The sequence below is a fragment of the Rhipicephalus microplus genome, chromosome X (genome assembly GCF_043290135.1).
Source record: "Rhipicephalus microplus isolate Deutch F79 chromosome X, USDA_Rmic, whole genome shotgun sequence".
Lineage (NCBI taxonomy): Eukaryota > Metazoa > Arthropoda > Arachnida > Ixodida > Ixodidae > Rhipicephalus > Rhipicephalus microplus.
The window spans coordinates 149,051,015-149,068,622 of NC_134710.1; the positions used below are offsets into that span (position 1 = coordinate 149,051,015).

General features: G+C 43.5%; 2 protein-coding genes across 4 annotated transcripts; both read right to left on the bottom strand.

Annotated features, from left to right (window-relative positions):
- Positions 1-11,691: 11,691 nt before the first annotated feature.
- On the bottom strand, positions 11,692-12,956 carry LOC142775116 (uncharacterized). Its single transcript, XM_075876460.1, has 2 exons — positions 12,728-12,956; positions 11,692-12,572 (listed from the first exon to the last, which is right to left on the bottom strand). Exons 1-2 carry the CDS (start codon positions 12,954-12,956, stop codon positions 12,265-12,267), a joined length of 537 nt encoding a protein of 178 aa, XP_075732575.1. The 3' UTR covers positions 11,692-12,264.
- Positions 12,957-13,708: 752 nt separating this feature from the next.
- On the bottom strand, positions 13,709-16,698 carry LOC142775817 (uncharacterized). 3 transcript variants are annotated; one of them, XM_075877971.1, is made up of 6 exons: positions 16,466-16,698; positions 15,774-16,352; positions 15,154-15,210; positions 14,958-15,053; positions 14,810-14,893; positions 13,709-13,948 (listed from the first exon to the last, which is right to left on the bottom strand). In XM_075877971.1, exons 2-6 carry the CDS (start codon positions 15,856-15,858, stop codon positions 13,710-13,712), a joined length of 561 nt encoding a protein of 186 aa, XP_075734086.1. In that variant the 5' UTR covers positions 15,859-16,352; positions 16,466-16,698; the 3' UTR covers position 13,709. The 3 variants fall into 3 exon arrangements, with proteins under 3 accessions (XP_075734086.1, XP_075734087.1, XP_075734085.1); XM_075877972.1 differs by having other exon boundaries at positions 15,774-16,006; positions 16,120-16,698; XM_075877970.1 differs by having other exon boundaries at positions 15,774-16,698.
- Positions 16,699-17,608: the final 910 nt, after the last annotated feature.

The window sequence follows — 17,608 nt, forward strand, 5'->3', positions numbered from 1 at the left end:
TATGCAGTGGTTGGCTGTATTCTGAGCATTTCTGTGTTCGCTGATTGATAGTATGAGTGTGGTCGATTGTTGAGTATAGCCTGTCCGAAATCATGCTTGTTCTTTTGGTTGATCGAATTCTAATGATGTTTTCGTTCTGTTGCCAATTACCTTTGTAAATAACTTGTATACGACAGAGAGCAAGCTGATCGGCCTGTAACTCTTCAAGTTCTTGTCATCTACTTTCTTATGTATTAAGATGATGTCAGCATTTTTCAAGATTCTGGTTCTCTTCCCGTCCGGAGACACTTCGTAAACAGAGTGGCTAGTTTTTTTAACATATACTGTCCTCGGTCCTTTAGCAGATTTGACGTTATCTGATCATCACCAGCAGCAGCTTTGCCTCTTTGCATTCCCTCCAAGGCTTTTCTGTCTTCTTCTATCATTACTGGTGGGACGGCATCTGGGTTACTACTAGTTCTTAAATCAAGGTCGTTGTTGACCCTGCTACTGTACAGAACTCTGTAAAACTCCTCCACTATTTTTACAATCCTATCCGTATTAGTGGTTATTTTGCCGTCCTTGTCTCTTAGTGCATAAATCTGGTTTTTGCCTATGCCAAATATTCTCTTCGCTGCTTTGACGCTTCCTCCACTCTTCAGAGCATGTTCAGTTTTCTCCATGTTATACTTTCTTACATCTGATACCTTACGCTTATCAATCAACTTCGAAACATCTGCCAATTTTATTTTGTCTGTTGTATTTGAAGCTGTCATGCTATGACGCTTTTTAATGATTGCATTCGTCTCCTGGGACAGCTTCTCAGTGTCCTGTTTAAGTACCGTACCTCCAACTTCCACTGCACACTCCGTAATGATACCCGTCAGATTATCAGTTATTGCGTCAACGCTAAGGGTGGTTTCCTCCACAAGAGCCGAGTACCTGTTCTGAAGAAAAATGCTGAATACCTGTACTCAGTTCCCTCTCAATGCTAGCTCATTTATTGGCTTCTTGCGTATCAGTTTCTGTCATTTCTTCTTCAAGTCTAGGTGAATTCAAGACCGTACTGACCGTACTATGATCACTGCATCGTATCTTGCCAAGCACATCCACATCGTGCACGAGACCTGGGTGTGCACTCAATGTAAAGTTTATTTCGTTCTTGCTTTCGCCGTTAGGGCTCCTCCATGTCCCCTTAAGGTTCCGTCGTTTTCGGTAGAAGGTATTCAAGATCTGTAAATTATCGTTCTGCAAATTCCACTAATAGCTCTCCTCTGGCATTTCTAGTACCGTTGCCATAATCTCCTACTGCTTGGTCCCCAGACTGCTTCTTCTGTACTTAGTATTGAAGTCGCCCATCAGAAGTTAAACCCCATCTATTGACCATTAACAACTATGCTTTTACTGTTGTTCAGAACATCTCAATCCAAGAAATACCATCAGTTAACTTTCATCCTTGATTGAGCTGTCCTCTATGGTCGCTATTAAACACACTATCAGCTGACGCCGACTAAGTTCCCGTTAAAGAACAGAGAATGTGTTCCGGATGGACTTGTATTTCACGGTGAATGTTCAGAGAGCGATGCCAAACAATCTTTCATGTATTGTTTTAGCTCTAAGGTACAACTTTAGGCGTCCTAGCGATAAAAAAAGCGTTGTGCTTCCGCTGTGCTCACCGGCAGAGTTGCCGTAATCTTTAGAAGATGGTACACGTTTGGGAAGAATACCTCTGGGCAATGGGCAGCCGCTTACATCGCAGACATGCTCAGCGTTTCTCGCTCCTCTCGCTTCCATTTTGCAGTGTATACTGCTAGCTCCCCTTGCAACGCTGAAGTTGAGATAATGTTCGAGTGTAGACGTCAGTAAACTTCTCGGCAGTGGGAAGAGTGGCAGATTACGGAATGTTCTGTGGCAAAAGCGAAGAAAGCATCTTCAAGGTGTGCCGATGCCTCTAAAGCGCTTATCCAAGTATTCTATGAAATAATCCAGAAAAGGCCAGAAATAACGAAAGCCTAAAGTGCTCTTCCACGCCAGACACTGGCACGCTACTTCTATGAAACTGCCTGGCTGTGACAAGCGGCATATTTTCGCCAGTTGTCAAGTGTGCACTGGGAGCAGCGTCGCTTTTCGGGAAATAATAATCAAGCGTTATTACGTACGGCGTTTCGGCTCGACCATCGAGCCTCATAGAAGGGCGCTGATTGACCCAGGACAAGAACGACCAAGCAATACGTGTAGGCAGCGTATTTAAAAGGTGGTGACTTCGCATTGCTAGGAAGTTACAAGCTAAGCAATGTTCATGCAGTGACTCTGAATGCGAGAAACGAGAACTTTAGCGACGATACATGTCAGCTGGTAAAGTTCACTTTAAACACTAGCCCTCGTTTCTCGCCTGGCAGAAAGATTCGCAGGTATACATTTCCTCCGTTTCACTTCAGGGGCCGCTAAGGCCGCGCTCGTTCACTATCTTACTCTTCGCGCGAGATGTCTCACGTTTGTGATTGCGCCCACACGGAAGGCTGGTAGTTTCTGCCGCGTTGTGATGAAATACCACAAACGTTAATGAACGCGAAGTAGGTGCTGGCAGTAGTGAAATTCCAGCGAATCGCATCAGAATACCCGAAACAGAAAACCAACAGGCATGAACGGGGCACAGTAGTGCGTAAGTAAACTCGTGTTGCATGCACTGGCAGTTCTCGTCGAAGTTCACGTGTTCTGAGAAATTGATTATGGATCACTATGCTCTGAGCAAATCCGGAGTTCATTCCTTCATCACTGGTGAACCAATCACTGAAGATTTGTGTGGTTCGAAACTGCTCCTGTTCACGCTGGTGTTCACGCTGGAAACATAAATGCACGTACTATGCTGCGCAGTGAAATATTTCGTACAGTTCTGAATATGTTCAGGTAAAGAGAAAAGTCGGCTGCACGGAACGCTATCGTTTTAGGCAGACGAGTGAAGAGAGCTTGGAAAGAAAAAAAATGAGAACATACCGTGTTTTTTGCGCGTATTTAGGCGTTTCAGCGCATATTCGCAGCGACCAAGTTTTATGTGATTAGGTAGAGTCCGGTCGCACTTGCACTTTTGATCGAGACCAAAGTCTGTTAGATCTTCTGTTAGATATTCCCCTGTACATTCCTTGGCATTACTGTCTGTTAGATCTCATTAATATTGTGTTAAAACACAGAAAAACCAGCTTTTAGGTACACACTTCTTTCCCTTATTTCATTAAAAACGAGGGTCTCGTACTGGCAGACTTGGTGTCATTAGGTTGTATACGAGGGACTATTAATCAATTCTGCCCGCTTATAATAAGTTCACGTGCTACGTGACGCCAAATATGCGCATGAAAGAGTGTTTTCCCACTCGTCGCTTGGCTTCCAGATGGCGCTGACTGTCACTCCTACTTCTAAATTCACATATAAACCCAAAAAAGTGGATGGAGGGAAGGCCGCTGTGATAGCTCAGTGGTTAGAGCATCAAACGCGTTATTCGAAGGTCGTAAGTTCGATTTCTGCTCACGGCTGGTTATTTTTTCATCCACTTTTCTTGCTTCTTATATACATTCCATCGGTTCTAATAACTTCTCCTGTACATTCCTTGGCATTACTGTCTGTTAGATCTCATATATATATATATATATATATATATATATATATATATATATATATATATATATATATATATATATATATATAGTGGGAGTAAGTTAGTCTTCGTGAAGGTATGGGATATGGCACAACGGGAGCGTTGTCAACAAGAATAAATATTATTTATTTTCCAGCAGTTTCGGGAGGGGTCCTCCCTTTATCAGGGGAAAAGTTATACTAACATGAAGATAACGATAGTTATAGCGCGAGAACAAAACGACGACACAGAGACAAGAAGGACACGAAAGACACACTTCTAACTAACATGAACTTCCAAACTTCGTTGCTGCCGCGTCCCTCTCGCCTTGAAAAATGCTTGCGAGAGTGAAAGAGAACTAAAAAAAAGAAAGGAAAAAGAGAAAAAAGAAAAAGAAGAAAAGAAAAAAAAGAAAGGAAAGACCACTGGAAAAACAGAGCACGAAACCAAATGTCGGTGTACGTCCACATCCGGTACTTATCCCGTGCTGGCCAGTTCTCGACGTGTGTCGGGCCACCCAAGATTGTCGCCGTGGTGGCGGGAGGGGTCCGCGACCGCGTGCGTAAGGAAAGGGTTTCCCCTTAATGGGTCGGTCGGCTTTTTACCTTTCATCTTCGTCCGTTTCCCTTCAATGGCAATCAAGTGGTAGGCGAGCATAAACATTCTGTATGTGCACGTGAAAAAAAGGGGAAAAACAAAAATACAAGAAAGGACAGTGTACACGTACGAGTCAGTCAGAAAAAACAAGCATGGTCTCCAGCTATCAATCTTGTCACCAATTTCCTCCTGGCTTACTTCTCGGAGGCAGGAGAGTCTTCCAGGGTCCTCGTTGATGCTAGCTACTAATGTTCTAAATTTGAAAATAAAATATGCCTCACTCTGTTCGCGCTCGCGCCTGTTTGAGAAACCGGACTGCAAAAGAGTTACGCTGATATTTTCAGAACTGTGGTTTGGCAGGCGCAGATGTCTAGATAAAGGTAGCTTCGGCAGTGAAGTGGCGTGGTACCGCTGATTATTGAACCGCAGCCGAAATGGCGTGTCTGTTTGGCCGATATATTCTTGTCCGCAGATGTTGCAATGTAGCATGCATATTACGTTACTGGAGTCAAAATTAAGGCTTTCAGTTATGCAGAATTTGAAATCCGAAAAGTTCGCTTTGGATTCACGTCTTGTGACCATCTGTGGGCATACCTTCATCGAGCTTTTCCGCAGGGATGGCATCGTGATTGAATTTTGGGGGTTCGTTTTTGCTCTGACAAGAATGTCCTTCAGGTTTTTATCCATGCGGTACACCACGTGAGGCGGCTTCGCGAAAATGCAAGTTAGTCGTTTGCTTTGCCTGATTATGCTGAAATGGCGGGAAAATATGTTGTTGATTCATGGCGCTGATGAGGAGTAAGTTAGTGCAAGGTTTATTTGGGAAGTCGTTTTAGATACTCTGTTTGGTCCCTTAATTATATAATCCCGGTTCACGTTGCGAGCACGTAGTATGGCATCGTCAATAATGTCTTCCGGATAATTTTGTTTCAATAAGGAATGCTTTAGGTGTTTAGCGTGTCTGTCAAATTCCCGCTTATCGGTGCATATTCGTCGGTACCGGTAGGGCTGAGAATATGGAATACCCATTTTGCAATGCTTTGGGTGGCTGCTGTTGAAATGTAGGTACATTTGACGGTCTGTAGGCTTTTTGTAGAGGTTTGTTGACAAGCGGTCATTTTTGACCGTGACAGTGACGTCCAAGAAGTTAATGCTAGTTTTGGAAATTCTGTGCGTGAACTTAATTGACTGGTGGCACTTGTTAAAATCCTCTATGAAGCGGAAAATACTTCCCTCATCGTGGTTCCATATCATAAAAATATCGTCTAAGTATCTTCTGTAGTAGAAAAGTTTCAAGGTGCGTCCCTCAATGAGTGGGATTTCAAGTGAAGCTCTAAAGGTGCTCGCGAAGTTTACGGCCATTTCCGTGCCCATTGCAGTGCCACTGACCTGAAGGAAATGCCTGCCATTGAACTCAAAATGTTTATAATTTAGTACACGTTCAAGAAGCGTAAACAGTACCTCGCCACTTACACCAGTTGATGAGTCAGATTTTACATATTCAGAGACCATAGCCGCTATTCCGTCATGGTGAGGTATGTTGGTGTACAGTGAGCAGGCGTCCATGGTCACCAGAAAACTACCGCCTGGGATGTTGAGACTTGAAGTTTCGCAGATAAAGTGGTTTGTGTCCTTTAGGTAATAGGGAAAATTTGGGGGGATGTTTTTTATTAAGGAATTGATGAATTCTGATATATTTTAGTTGATGTGCTGGTACTGGATACTATCGGACGTCCCGGATTGCCTGCCTTGTGAATTTGGGGGAGCAAATAGAATCGACCGGTAACAGTGCTTTTAACATTTTGCCGGTAATTTTCTCGTCCCGGCGGAGATTATTTTGGGTTACTTTTATCTCCCTTTCAAATTCGGGAGTCGGGTCCGTCGGAGTTCTTTGTAGAATTTTGTGTCTGATAGTGGTCGTTCCCCTTCCTTTAAGTAGTCCAACGTGTTTAGAATTACTATGCAGCCCCCTTTAACAACCGGTTTGATGGTAATTTCAGCGTTTTTTCGTAGTTCATCGAGTGCCCTTCGTTCTGACTTTGATATGTTGTTTCGAGATGGCCGATTTTTTTTATACGCTGTGATGATATCTTTTTGAACTGCTGATATATACATATCGAGGTGTTTGTCCCTCTGCTCACCTGGACACCATGATTTGCCACCACCAATCAGTCTATTCTCGTCCGTACAGTCCTTGCGATCATGAAAGTATTCACGAAGGCGGAGATTACGCGCAAAGTTATCGAGGTCTTGGTACAGTTCAAATTCGTTGAATCTACCGGATGATGGACAAAAGGTTAAGCCTCTCAACAAAAGTTGTAACTGAGCGGGTGTGAGCGTTGTGTTGGACAGATTGAGGACATTTTTATCATAAGTATTTGGCTGCTCTTGGCTATCACGTGGCACGGGAGTGTCAGCGTCATATTCAAGAGTAAGGCTGTTTTGATTGGGATTACACTGTAATTTCAAGTTCACATTTTTCTCCTCAAAGTTAGGTTGTGGTACACGTGGTCCCTGGCGTTCCTGTAAGGCCTCATTCCCATTTTCCTGTTGCAGGGCAGTGGAGCTTCTGCAGTCCCGATAGAATTTTCTATCTTTTACTATTGGAATTTCGCCTCTCTTTTTCAGTTCATATCTTTCCAGTTTTCTTGCCTCATGGTATCCGAGATTAGATACTAATTTCTGCGTGGCCTCTGCGACACTGTATTCGGCAGCCTTACGCTCACTATGGTCCGCAATGACCCGAGTCAGTTGCAAGGACGCTTCCAGTAATATTTTTTCCACTTCCCCCTCTCTGCTTCACTTAGTGTAGACATTGAGGGGTTGCAGGCTAGGTGGAGGCCCTTAGGTGCAATTTGGTGAGATAGATATTTGGTTAGTTGTTCCGCGTGTTTTTCGTATTGCACCCGTTTTTCAATGATTTTCCTAATCGATAGAAAGGAATGGAACCATGCGTGTTTAAGACGACGACGTCGTCAGTGCTGGTACCTTGGATGGCTCTTTGTGTCCCTCGGCTTCCTGTTGTTGAGTGGGTTTGGCACTGGAGCTTGCCGTGCAAGCAGTTGTCGCCGATCTCTGACTCGCTGTTGGGACTCGCTGGCCTCGCTGGCTCGCTGGCCTCGCTGGCTCGCTGGCCTCGCTGGCTCGCTGGCCTCGCTGGCTCGCTGGCCTCGCTGGTGGTAGTGGTCGCCACTAACACCAGCGAGGCCAGCGAGTTGAAAATTGATGGGGTTTCAAAATCACGATATGTTTATGAAAGGGGATGTAGTGAATTGCTTCGGAAATTTAAACCCCCTGAGGTTTTTTTTGACGTGCACTTAAACCTAAACACACGGGCCCCGAACATTTTCGCCTCCATCGGAAAGGCGGCTGCGGCCGCCGGGATTCGATTCCGAGACCTCCGGGTAACAATTCGAGCACCATAACCATAGACCATGGTGACGAGTTGTCATTCGCATGTCCAACGAGTCAAGAGAATAAAGGAAAATGTCAACGCTCTCACCATCAGCTGACATGGCCTCGATCACGAAGTTGTGGAGGGTCTTGTACCGGCCAATAGAGAAGGTCTAGGGCGTGAGGCGGCAATGAAGCTGGCGTGCACGGTTGCCTGTCGGCGTTGCCTGGTTTGTTCTTTAAGGGGCCCATCACATACGGGCCCCTTCTTCGCTGTCGCCGAAAGCAAACCCACCCTAGGACTCAGCAACTGGTTTCCAAATCTGCGGAAGCAGCGACCACGTGCCAGTCGTCGCGTTCGATACTGACAGGCAAGTCTCGTGATGGCTTCTGCATGGCCGCCGTCTCGTTTCTGGTCCGCTGGTCTCGCAGTACCAGCGTTCTTTTGTCTTGCGCTCCGCACATGTGGTCCAATCGCAGCTCAACATGCCTTTAGGACATCACGACGTCAGTGCTCATTCGACTACCCAGTACACCATGTGAGCCCCGCCGTGGTGGTCTAGTGGCTAAGGTACTCGGCTGCTGACCCGCAGGTCGCGGGTTCGAATCCTGGCTGCGGCGGCTGCATTTCTGATGGAGGTAGAAATGTTGTAGGCCCGTGTGCTCAGATTTGGGTGCAGGTTAAAGAACCCCAGGTGGTCGAAATTACCGGAGTCCTCCACTACGGCGTCTCTCATAATCATATGGTGGTTTTGGGACGTTAAACCCCACATATCAATCAATCAGTACACCATGTGGCCCGATAGCGGTATCACAATGATTATAATAATGTTTTTTCATATATGGGTAAATATGCACTCTTAGGGGTTAAATAAATATGCAATGTTATATATGTAGAGCGTGTTCCGAGGGATTATAACAAAGTTTTTCAATTCATCCGTCTACGAGGAGTGATAACTAATAATTAAATATTTCACCGCACTTGATCTTCGTCGTTCTCTTCTTGTTTTTCCTTTTCACTTAATTCTCCACCTGGCGTGTTCGCTTTAGCAGTTCTTTTTCTTCACTTGGCACAGGCTCCCCATGGCAATGTCATGGTTTCGCTATAGGCTAACTGTGATTCCTGGTTACCGAATACTCGCATCATGCTATCTCGGATAAAATCGGATCAATTGTATTTTTATACAGGATTGGTACTAGAGCGAAGCAGCGTTGATTTTTCTACTGCAAGCGTTAAGCCACTGCTGAATTCTTAATTATGGAGTGTACAAAAGTGGTTCCACGTTATGTTGTCGAATTTCTGTTGAGATCAGTGAACGAAGCGAGCCTCACGAGCAGCTTTCGTTGTCCTCATGGTGATTTTGAAGAAGATTGCCGTCTTCCGTGAAAGCACCGCCACTACATTCACCAGTTCGTGTAGTTTGAGCTTGTGCTCACACAGAAGCGCTCCAATTTATCATTCTATATGGATATAGCGCCGACGTTTTACACCGGTGCTCCTAAGCACCCGTTCATGCGTTTCACGTAGTTCGTTGTGACCGCAGGATTATAAGCACAAGGGAGGGTGAATGGGGTCGCAGAGGGAACCTATGCCGGGGTCTCCACTGAGCCCTGCGGTAATAAATGAAAATAAAAAAAACGCGTATCCACAAAGTGAATTATGATGAAGGAGCTTCCTTCAAAGGTTAAATCCGGGAATACTCGTGAATAGAAAGACGTGACAGGAGATTCGTTGTGGTGTGATTGTATAAACACGTTATATATACACAATGTTTTTTAAAAATCTTTCTTGGGGACCTTCGACGCAAAAATTTCGGTCTATCTATCTGTCTGTCTGTCTGTCTGTCTGTCTGTCTGTGTCTGTCTGTCTGTCTGTCTGTGTCTGTCTGTCTGTCTGTCTGTCTGTCTGTCTGTCTGTCTGTGTCTGCCTGCCTTGTCTGTCCACCCTAAACGGTACCCTAAATAAAACCAAAGTGACCAAACGGTACTCCAAACGGCCGACCCTATCCGCAGCGCCCACCAATATTGCTCAAGGAGTCAGTCTTCATACTTGTGCGATTGACAATTAAAAAGCAATTATTGCGCATGTCTAGCGGAGGCACCATAACAACACGTCAATAAATATGTATGTGTATTTTTTTACTGGAAAAGGCATACATAAGTAGTTTTACGGATCGTAGCATTTATAACGCTGTGCTGGCCATGCATGCAACGCTTGCACGAAACGGGAAGTGTTTCCAACGCTTTGCTAAAGGCGTGTTTACATTGGAACGACACGACCCTGACATGACCCCGGCGAAAACACGAGGCAGACGCAAACCATCGGCCGACGAAGTCGCCAGGCCTCATGGTCACACTAGGCCGACGACGACGACGCCTCAAAAGACAGCATGCCATTGTAGTGTAACTTGATGAGATTGATTGATTGATTAAAACTTTATTTTTGTCCGGCGAAGACGCAGGGGAGACCCCGCGCCACCCGGCTAATCCCACGTTGGGACCGTCAAGCCGAGCTTGGCGGCCCGTTCACGGGCACTCTGGACGGCCAGGGCTTGATTGTTACGTTCATAACTGCGTAAGAGCGCAGCCCACCTGTCCTCACTGAGGGCGGAGCCGATGGCTTCACATTCTCACAACACATGGTTGAATGTTGCTAACAGTCCACAGGCGGGGCAATCCGCACTTGGGTTCCGTTCAGGGTACATGGCATGAAGAACCGCAGGGTTAGGATACGCGCTGGCTTGCAATAGTCTAAGGGTGACTGCCTGCGCCCTTCACAAGGCAGGGTGTGGGAGGTGGAATACCCTTCTTGACAGATAGAAGTGCTTTGTTATTTCGTTGAGCGTAAGTAAGGGTTCCCAGCGAGGCAGAGGGACTGCGGAAGCGGCGCGGTCAGTGAGTCCTTGCGCGGCCTAGTGTGCGCCTTCGTTAGGGTTAGAGGTAGAGTCCTCAATCGACCCCAGGTGAGCGGGTAACCAAGTGAGAGAATGGGGCGTGATACTCTTGACGCTTTGGAGAATGCGGAGGGCCTGAGGGGCTGCCATCCCAGTTTCCTAGGCTGATGAGAGACCGAAAACCCCAGCAAAACGCATCCGTAGACTTGTCATCGGCGTGTCGTCGAATCGGTGGCTGGGCGAAAATTCGCCCCATGTTTTTGCTTCAAACCACCTCGGAGCGGGCAATCTTGGGGGAGTTAACATTACCCTCTCCGAGGCTTCCACGGAGTCTGAATAGGCAGCTTGAGCCCCCAACGGAAGTCTTTTATACCTATTGTGTATCCCCAACCCCGTCCCTCGTTAGCATGGATTACGCTGAGTAACCGGAGAGGGACAATTTAGAGCAGAGAACATGGCTGAAAATGAGGAGCAGGTGTGCAAGTTTAGCCGGTGTCGCAGCGTACGCCGCCAGCTGGCCGATAGATTTGCCGAAAGAATACGATTAGGTTGCGATCTGTTTAACTCTTGATTTAACGTTATGAAACCACCAAAATTCAGATTTTTCTGATAAACTAGTGGCTCTTTGCTCAACATGTTTCTACCCTCTGTATAGTAAGTAAGGTGCAGGAGGATGTGGGTATACACACGACGGCCGCACTTGCTGTGTAGTCTAGAAAAAAAACTAGGCGAAAAAACCGATGTGGCTGCCGTGACGGGCGTTCTGGGGTGTACCTAATGTGTGCATTAAAAAACCTCAGGTGGGCCATATTATTGCGGAGTACCCACTTTATGGTGTGCCTTTTGACGGTATCGGCACGCAATTTCGGCAAGCGGTCATCTAAAAACGAATAAGGTAGGGTTCTAAAAATGCAACAACTGTTAAACATGTTAGCAAACCTAATAAATGCACCCTGAAATGCCTGTAGAATTATCCTAACTCAAGTTTCTTTCTGCAGAAGCAATCGGCTAAGTTGTGTTCATAAGAGGCAATTATTGACTCGTAGCACGAAATATGTTGCAGCTTGCATCTTGACCGTGGACAAATGGGCTGGGATCATTCCCACCATGCTTGGTTACGGAGCCCACTTGTCAGATGGCAAATGCCCCAAAACTAATAGGTATGATCTAGTCGTTCTGTGCGTTCCTGCTTATCAAGTAACCACTTCATTCACAACATGGATTCACAAAAACCACTTCATAATCACAATCACAAGTCATGAGTTCCTTGAATTGCTTATTATTTATGCTCAAAACAATCGTGAAATAAATGTACGTGAGTAGACAGAGAGGCCTCAAGTTGTTACATGAATTTCGGCAGCTTTTTTTTTTTCTAGCAGACTTCCAAGCCTTTGCTTGGGTTATTTCTCTGTTTTTAAATTTCAAATACCAGAGAATCCTAATAAGTACAAACATTTACAGAACCGATTTTTGACAGTGATCACTGCAATATGGGCCATTGGTCACCTCCATCATCATCCATAGCAATTTTTCTGACACCCCTTTCAAGTGCACTACAATACCTATCTGAACATAAAATGCCTTCTCTAGTTTTCTGACAAAATCGAAAGCTGCTTTTGTAGGCACTGTCAAATTTCCTAGAGTCTTCCCCTGCACCTCCACTGCTTTGAACATCATGTAGATTTGGCTTGGCAAAGACAGATCTTGGCTTTTGTCTTTCAAAAGGTCCCTGCAGTGCGAGCATGGTGCCTTTTTCAGAAATGCTTGCAATTGTTATCCTGATATATAACAAACTATGCTTGATTCTAGTATATCTGCTGGCTCTTCAGTGCCTTCAATGTCTGAAACTTTTGAGCTAGAAGCGTCTGCCACTGCAGCACCTCCCTGATCAAGTCTTAAGTTCTTCAGCTCAGTTAGAAGAACAGCCTTCTCTGCTTCACAGTTGCTGCCATCAGACAGCTCAAATAGCTTACCGACAATAATATGTCTGAGGCCGGCAGTACACTGAAAAGTGTTTAGATTTTGATTACAGCCATTTTGCTGCCGAATGATCCCAAACAAGTTCTCTAAGGAACGGAACGGCAATTCAGACGGCGAATGAGCAAAAATTTAAAGTTATAGGGCTCTTGTAGGTCTTCCCACAACCTACAAATTGCTTTTATAGTCACCTGTCATCCCTGAATAGTTCTCGGTTGCCTAGGTGCTTGAAATTTTCAAGACTTAATTCAAGCAATGCAAGAATTCAAGATTTCAATGTGGTCTGTTGAGTAACTGATTGCACATCTCATTTTTCTCTCCATTATATTGACACAAGAACTGTTTAATGAATCAAACAAGTGATTCATTTGCTCAACAAACTCAGCCGTGCTTATGGCTTGAGGCGGAAGCACATTAACTGCTATGAATGCTTCTATCGCTAGATAAACACTGTTGCTGAGCGCCTGAGAAGCCCACTTTACTTTCATGTTACCAAATGCACTTTCGTGGATGTGCTTGTCAGTGAGCTTGGGTAGGTATTTAAGTTTTAGGTGATGTGTTGACTCATACAAAGTCTTAATGTGCCCCCAGAAAGCAACTTTATCCCCAATGCAAAGATTGAGATTGTTCCTCGTACATTTCAAAAGGTGGGCGACGTCAAAATTGAAGTAAATCTTTTTATCGGTGATAAAAAAAGACCTTTTTGGACTCACACTTAGGGTCCTTGCGATAACGCACTTGCTGCTACCCTGGTCGCAAACCAGTGCTTTGACGCAGAGGCCACATGCCTTCAGCTCAGTGATTAGCTTTTTCAATAACACTAAGAGTGGTCCTGAGCGAACTGTTCCATTTCATGTCAAGAATGCAACAGGCTGTATCCATTTCTTTGCTATCCCAGAAACTAACACAAGTACTGCAGTGTTTGCTACGCCATTTGTTCTTTCTCTGGCATTATCAACATATCCATGAATGAAGTCTCCCTTGGCGTAATAATGCAGGTTTCTTTTTAACGACATTTCATCAAAAATTAGCCAGCAAGCTCTGTCTTGAATCTCTCAATTTTTCACCTTTCCTTTGACTAACTCAAGAACCTCAGGCACTATGCCGCTCTTTATATTTATGGCAAACAGCCACGTTCTTAAGGTCTTTGCAGTGGGAAGGCTTAGCACCTGTGATAGATATTTATATGCCTTAGGGCTTGTAAAGTACAGACTGAGAGCAAACTGTCTAAATTGCACCGGTCATCTCCCATGTTCCTTCAGTGGTTGCAGATGCATTTGCACTTTTAGAATTTCCACAAAGACCTTGCTTAGGTACCTGCCCGCTTCAAAAAGCAGCTGTGAGCGAGTTGGTTTCTTGGGCTTTTGCAGTCTTGTATCTATTTGACGGAGGGGGGAATTCTTGTCACAGAAGCGCTGAAGCCTCTTCTTAGAATATGGAGTCAGCACCTTCTTGGTCCTCATCCTTGGACGTGGAGTTCCTGGAAAATCAAAAGGCCACGCCACTATAGTTTAAGCTATGCGAGAGGCTTTGACATTAGTTAAATGGTTTGCTAAGTATGGTAGAAACGAAAATGCAAACAAACAAACAGAAAACGAATGTGTGACACAGTCACTGTATATGATTGGCCAAAGTAGGTGCACACCTTGCGGGCCATGGCAGTTAGTAACATTCATGAAATAAATGTGCATTTCTTTAGTTAAAGGATTCATTTTAAGTAATGAGCTGTGTCGAACCAGCTGTGGTGCCATAATATAATATATATATATATATATATATATATATATATATATATATATATATATATATATATATATATATATATATATATATATATATATATATATATATATATATATATATATATATATATATATATATATATATATATATACATACATATATATACAGATGTATATGAAAATATTTCCCTCTTGTTTTGAAGAAATAAAGCATGCTTACTGGCATTACTATGTAATTGGCTAACTAAAAACTTTGCTTTAAAATGAGGGCTGAAAACTACTACGAGTAGTTTGTGCTGTTGACAATGGCTCCTGTTCCCCAGGGATGAGAGCCCTCGTGATGTTCCTGGAGTCATTTCGAGGGGCACCGCAAAAGAATAGAGTACGTCATTATACTTGTGTTTAAAACTAGGAGCAAATGTGTCGTGCTCCGTACTGGGAAAGTGTCAACTTACTAGTCTCATGCCCTAATGTTGACGGCTCTGGAGAGAATTCTAGGAAGTCTCGGATTTTTGAAAAAGGACACAGTTACATTGAATCTATGTCTGCTGTAGCAAAAAAAAATACACTGCTTCATTAAAGTAAGCAATCAATCTTACCATCTATGGAAGCAGCACCCTCAATCCGAGATGTGAAGGAGTGTGGTGTAGACACTCGAGCTCTGGTTCGGGCTCGAGGTGTACCTACAAAGAGTACAAGTTGAGTAATTGTTACGAAACATCTTAATAATTGTCTGAGCAAACTTACTATGTATGAGCAGAGATGACTGTGGTGTATTCAATAAGTCTTGAAGTCTGCAATAAACTGGAGATTCTGATGACACAAGTAGCATTGATGTGTCCACTAAAGAAATGAACAACATTTTCTTGTTCACAGAATGTACACAAAACACTGCTAGCCCATGCACTGCAGTGTATTAAGATATAAAATTTATCGAGCATACCATCAGGCACTCCACCGATTTTTGTTGTTGCAGGGAAGTATGGCAATTCAGGTGATGCTAAATGAAAGGAATGAAATCGAAGAATAAATTTTGCAGCAGTGAATGCATCATAAGAAATCAAGTATCTTCAGTGAACAGAGGTGAGAACAGCTTAGAGCATTGATTTGAAGAAGCTAGGTGTCCTGTTCTGTGTACTGGACCCAAATCCTTTTGGTGTTCCTTGAACTGGCAAGAATGAGAGGTGGTGTTATGAATTTTTTAAAACCACCGTGGGATCGACACAGCTGTTGCGAGAAACCTACTTTCAGTAAGAAAACTATAAAAGAGAATCTATAGCTGGGCTTGTAGGTACATACTTGAAGAAATGAAAAACCCAGCATAAGGGTGCATATCTAGCTGGTTTTTTCATTTATAAAAAGAGCCATAAAAAGGCTGTAGCAGTGTAAAGGGGATGCACCAAATGTATTACAGAGCATCAAAGCATTATTTCGAACAAATTTCTAATGGATTGCATTGATCAATGTAAACATCTTTTAGCCCTGGTGGAACTATTACTATTCACTCAGATAAAACCAAGCAATGGGGACTGAATTTGCTACAACAATTTTAGCTGCACTCACCTAATATAGCTCGTGGTTTGCAGTACAGATGGTCAGCATAAACAATAGGCGGCAGCTGACCTGCAGAAAGCAACAATATTTGCATAAATAACTAATGATATAATTTGTTTCATCATGGAGATATCTCAATCTAGTAACAAGGAATTCGGTACAACAATTTTAGCTGCACTCACCTAATGCAGCTTGTCATTTACAGTAGAGATAGTCAGCATAAACAGTAGGTGGCAGCTGACCTGCACGAACCACCAATATTTGCATAAATATCTAACGATATAACTTGTTGCATTATGGAGATATCTTAACCTAGTAACATGGAATTCCCTACAACAATTTTAGCTGCACTCACCTAATGAAGCTAGTGGTTTGCAGTACAGATGGTCAGCATGAACAGTAAGTGGCAGCTGACCTGCACGAAACAACAATATTTGCATAAATATCTAACGATACATTTTGTTGCATTATGGAGATATCTCAACCTAGTAACATGGAATTCGCTACAACAATTTTAGCTGCACTCACCTAATGCAGCTTGTGGTTTGTAGTACAGATGGTCAGCATGAACAGTAGGTAGCAGCTGACCTGCACGAAGCACCAATATTTGCATAAATATCTAACGATATAACTTGTTGCATTATGGAGATATCTTAACCTAGTAACATGGAATTCGCTACAACAATTTTAGCTGTACTCACCTAATGCAGCTAGTGGTTTGCAGTACAGATGGTCAGCATGAACAGTAGGTGGCAGCTGACCTGTACGAGGCAACAATATTTGCATAAATATCTAACAATATAATTTGTCGCATTATGGAGATATCTCAACCTAGTAACATAGAATTTGCTACAACAATTTTAGCTGCACTCACCTAATGCAGCTTATGGTTTGTAGTACAGATGGTCAGGATAAACAGTAGGTAGCAGCTGATCTGCACGAAGCACCAATATTTGCATAAATATCTAACAATATAATTTGTTGCCTTATGGAGATATCTTAACCTAGTAACATGGAATTCCCTACAACAATTTTAGCTGCACTCACCTAATGAAGCTAGTGGTTTGCAGTACAGATGGTCAGCATGAACAGTAAGTGGCAGCTGACCTGCACGAAACAACAATATTTGCATAAATATCTAACGATACATTTTGTTGCATTATGGAGATATCTCAACCTAGTAACATGGAATTCGCTACAACAATTTTAGCTGCACTCACCTAATGCAGCTTGTGGTTTGTAGTACAGATGGTCAGCATGAACAGTAGGTAGCAGCTGACCTGCACGAAGCACCAATATTTGCATAAATATCTAACGATATAACTTGTTGCATTATGGAGATATCTTAACCTAGTAACATGGAATTCGCTACAACAATTTTAGCTGTACTCACCTAATGCAGCTAGTGGTTTGCAGTACAGATGGTCAGCATGAACAGTAGGTGGCAGCTGACCTGTACGAGGCAACAATATTTGCATAAATATCTAACAATATAATTTGTCGCATTATGGAGATATCTCAACCTAGTAACATAGAATTTGCTACAACAATTTTAGCTGCACTCACCTAATGCAGCTTATGGTTTGTAGTACAGATGGTCAGGATAAACAGTAGGTAGCAGCTGATCTGCACGAAGCACCAATATTTGCATAAATATCTAACAATATAATTTGTTGCCTTATGGAGATATCTTAACCTAGTAACATGGAATTCCCTACAACAATTTTAGCTGCACTCACCTAATGAAGCTAGTGGTTTGCAGTACAGATGGTCAGCATGAACAGTAAGTGGCAGCTGACCTGCACGAAACAACAATATTTGCATAAATATCTAACGATACATTT

Bases quoted from the DNA above. Each gene is read 5' to 3' on its own strand.
- LOC142775116 (XM_075876460.1), bottom strand. From the start codon at position 12,956: ATGAAAGTAAAGTGGGCTTCTCAGGCGCTCAGCAACAGTGTTTATCTA. The intron at 12,573-12,727 runs GCATTGCTTGAA...CGTCTGAATTGC, and splicing joins CATTGAAATCTTGAATTCTT to CGTTCCGTTCCTTAGAGAAC.
- LOC142775817 (XM_075877971.1), bottom strand. From the start codon at position 15,858: ATGCAAATATTGTTGCTTTCTGCAGGTCAGCTGCCGCCTATTGTTTAT. The intron at 15,054-15,153 runs GTATGCTCGATA...TCATTTCTTTAG, and splicing joins AATCGGTGGAGTGCCTGATG to TGGACACATCAATGCTACTT. The intron at 13,949-14,809 runs GTAAGATTGATT...TTGATTTTCCAG, and splicing joins GGGTGCTGCTTCCATAGATG to GAACTCCACGTCCAAGGATG.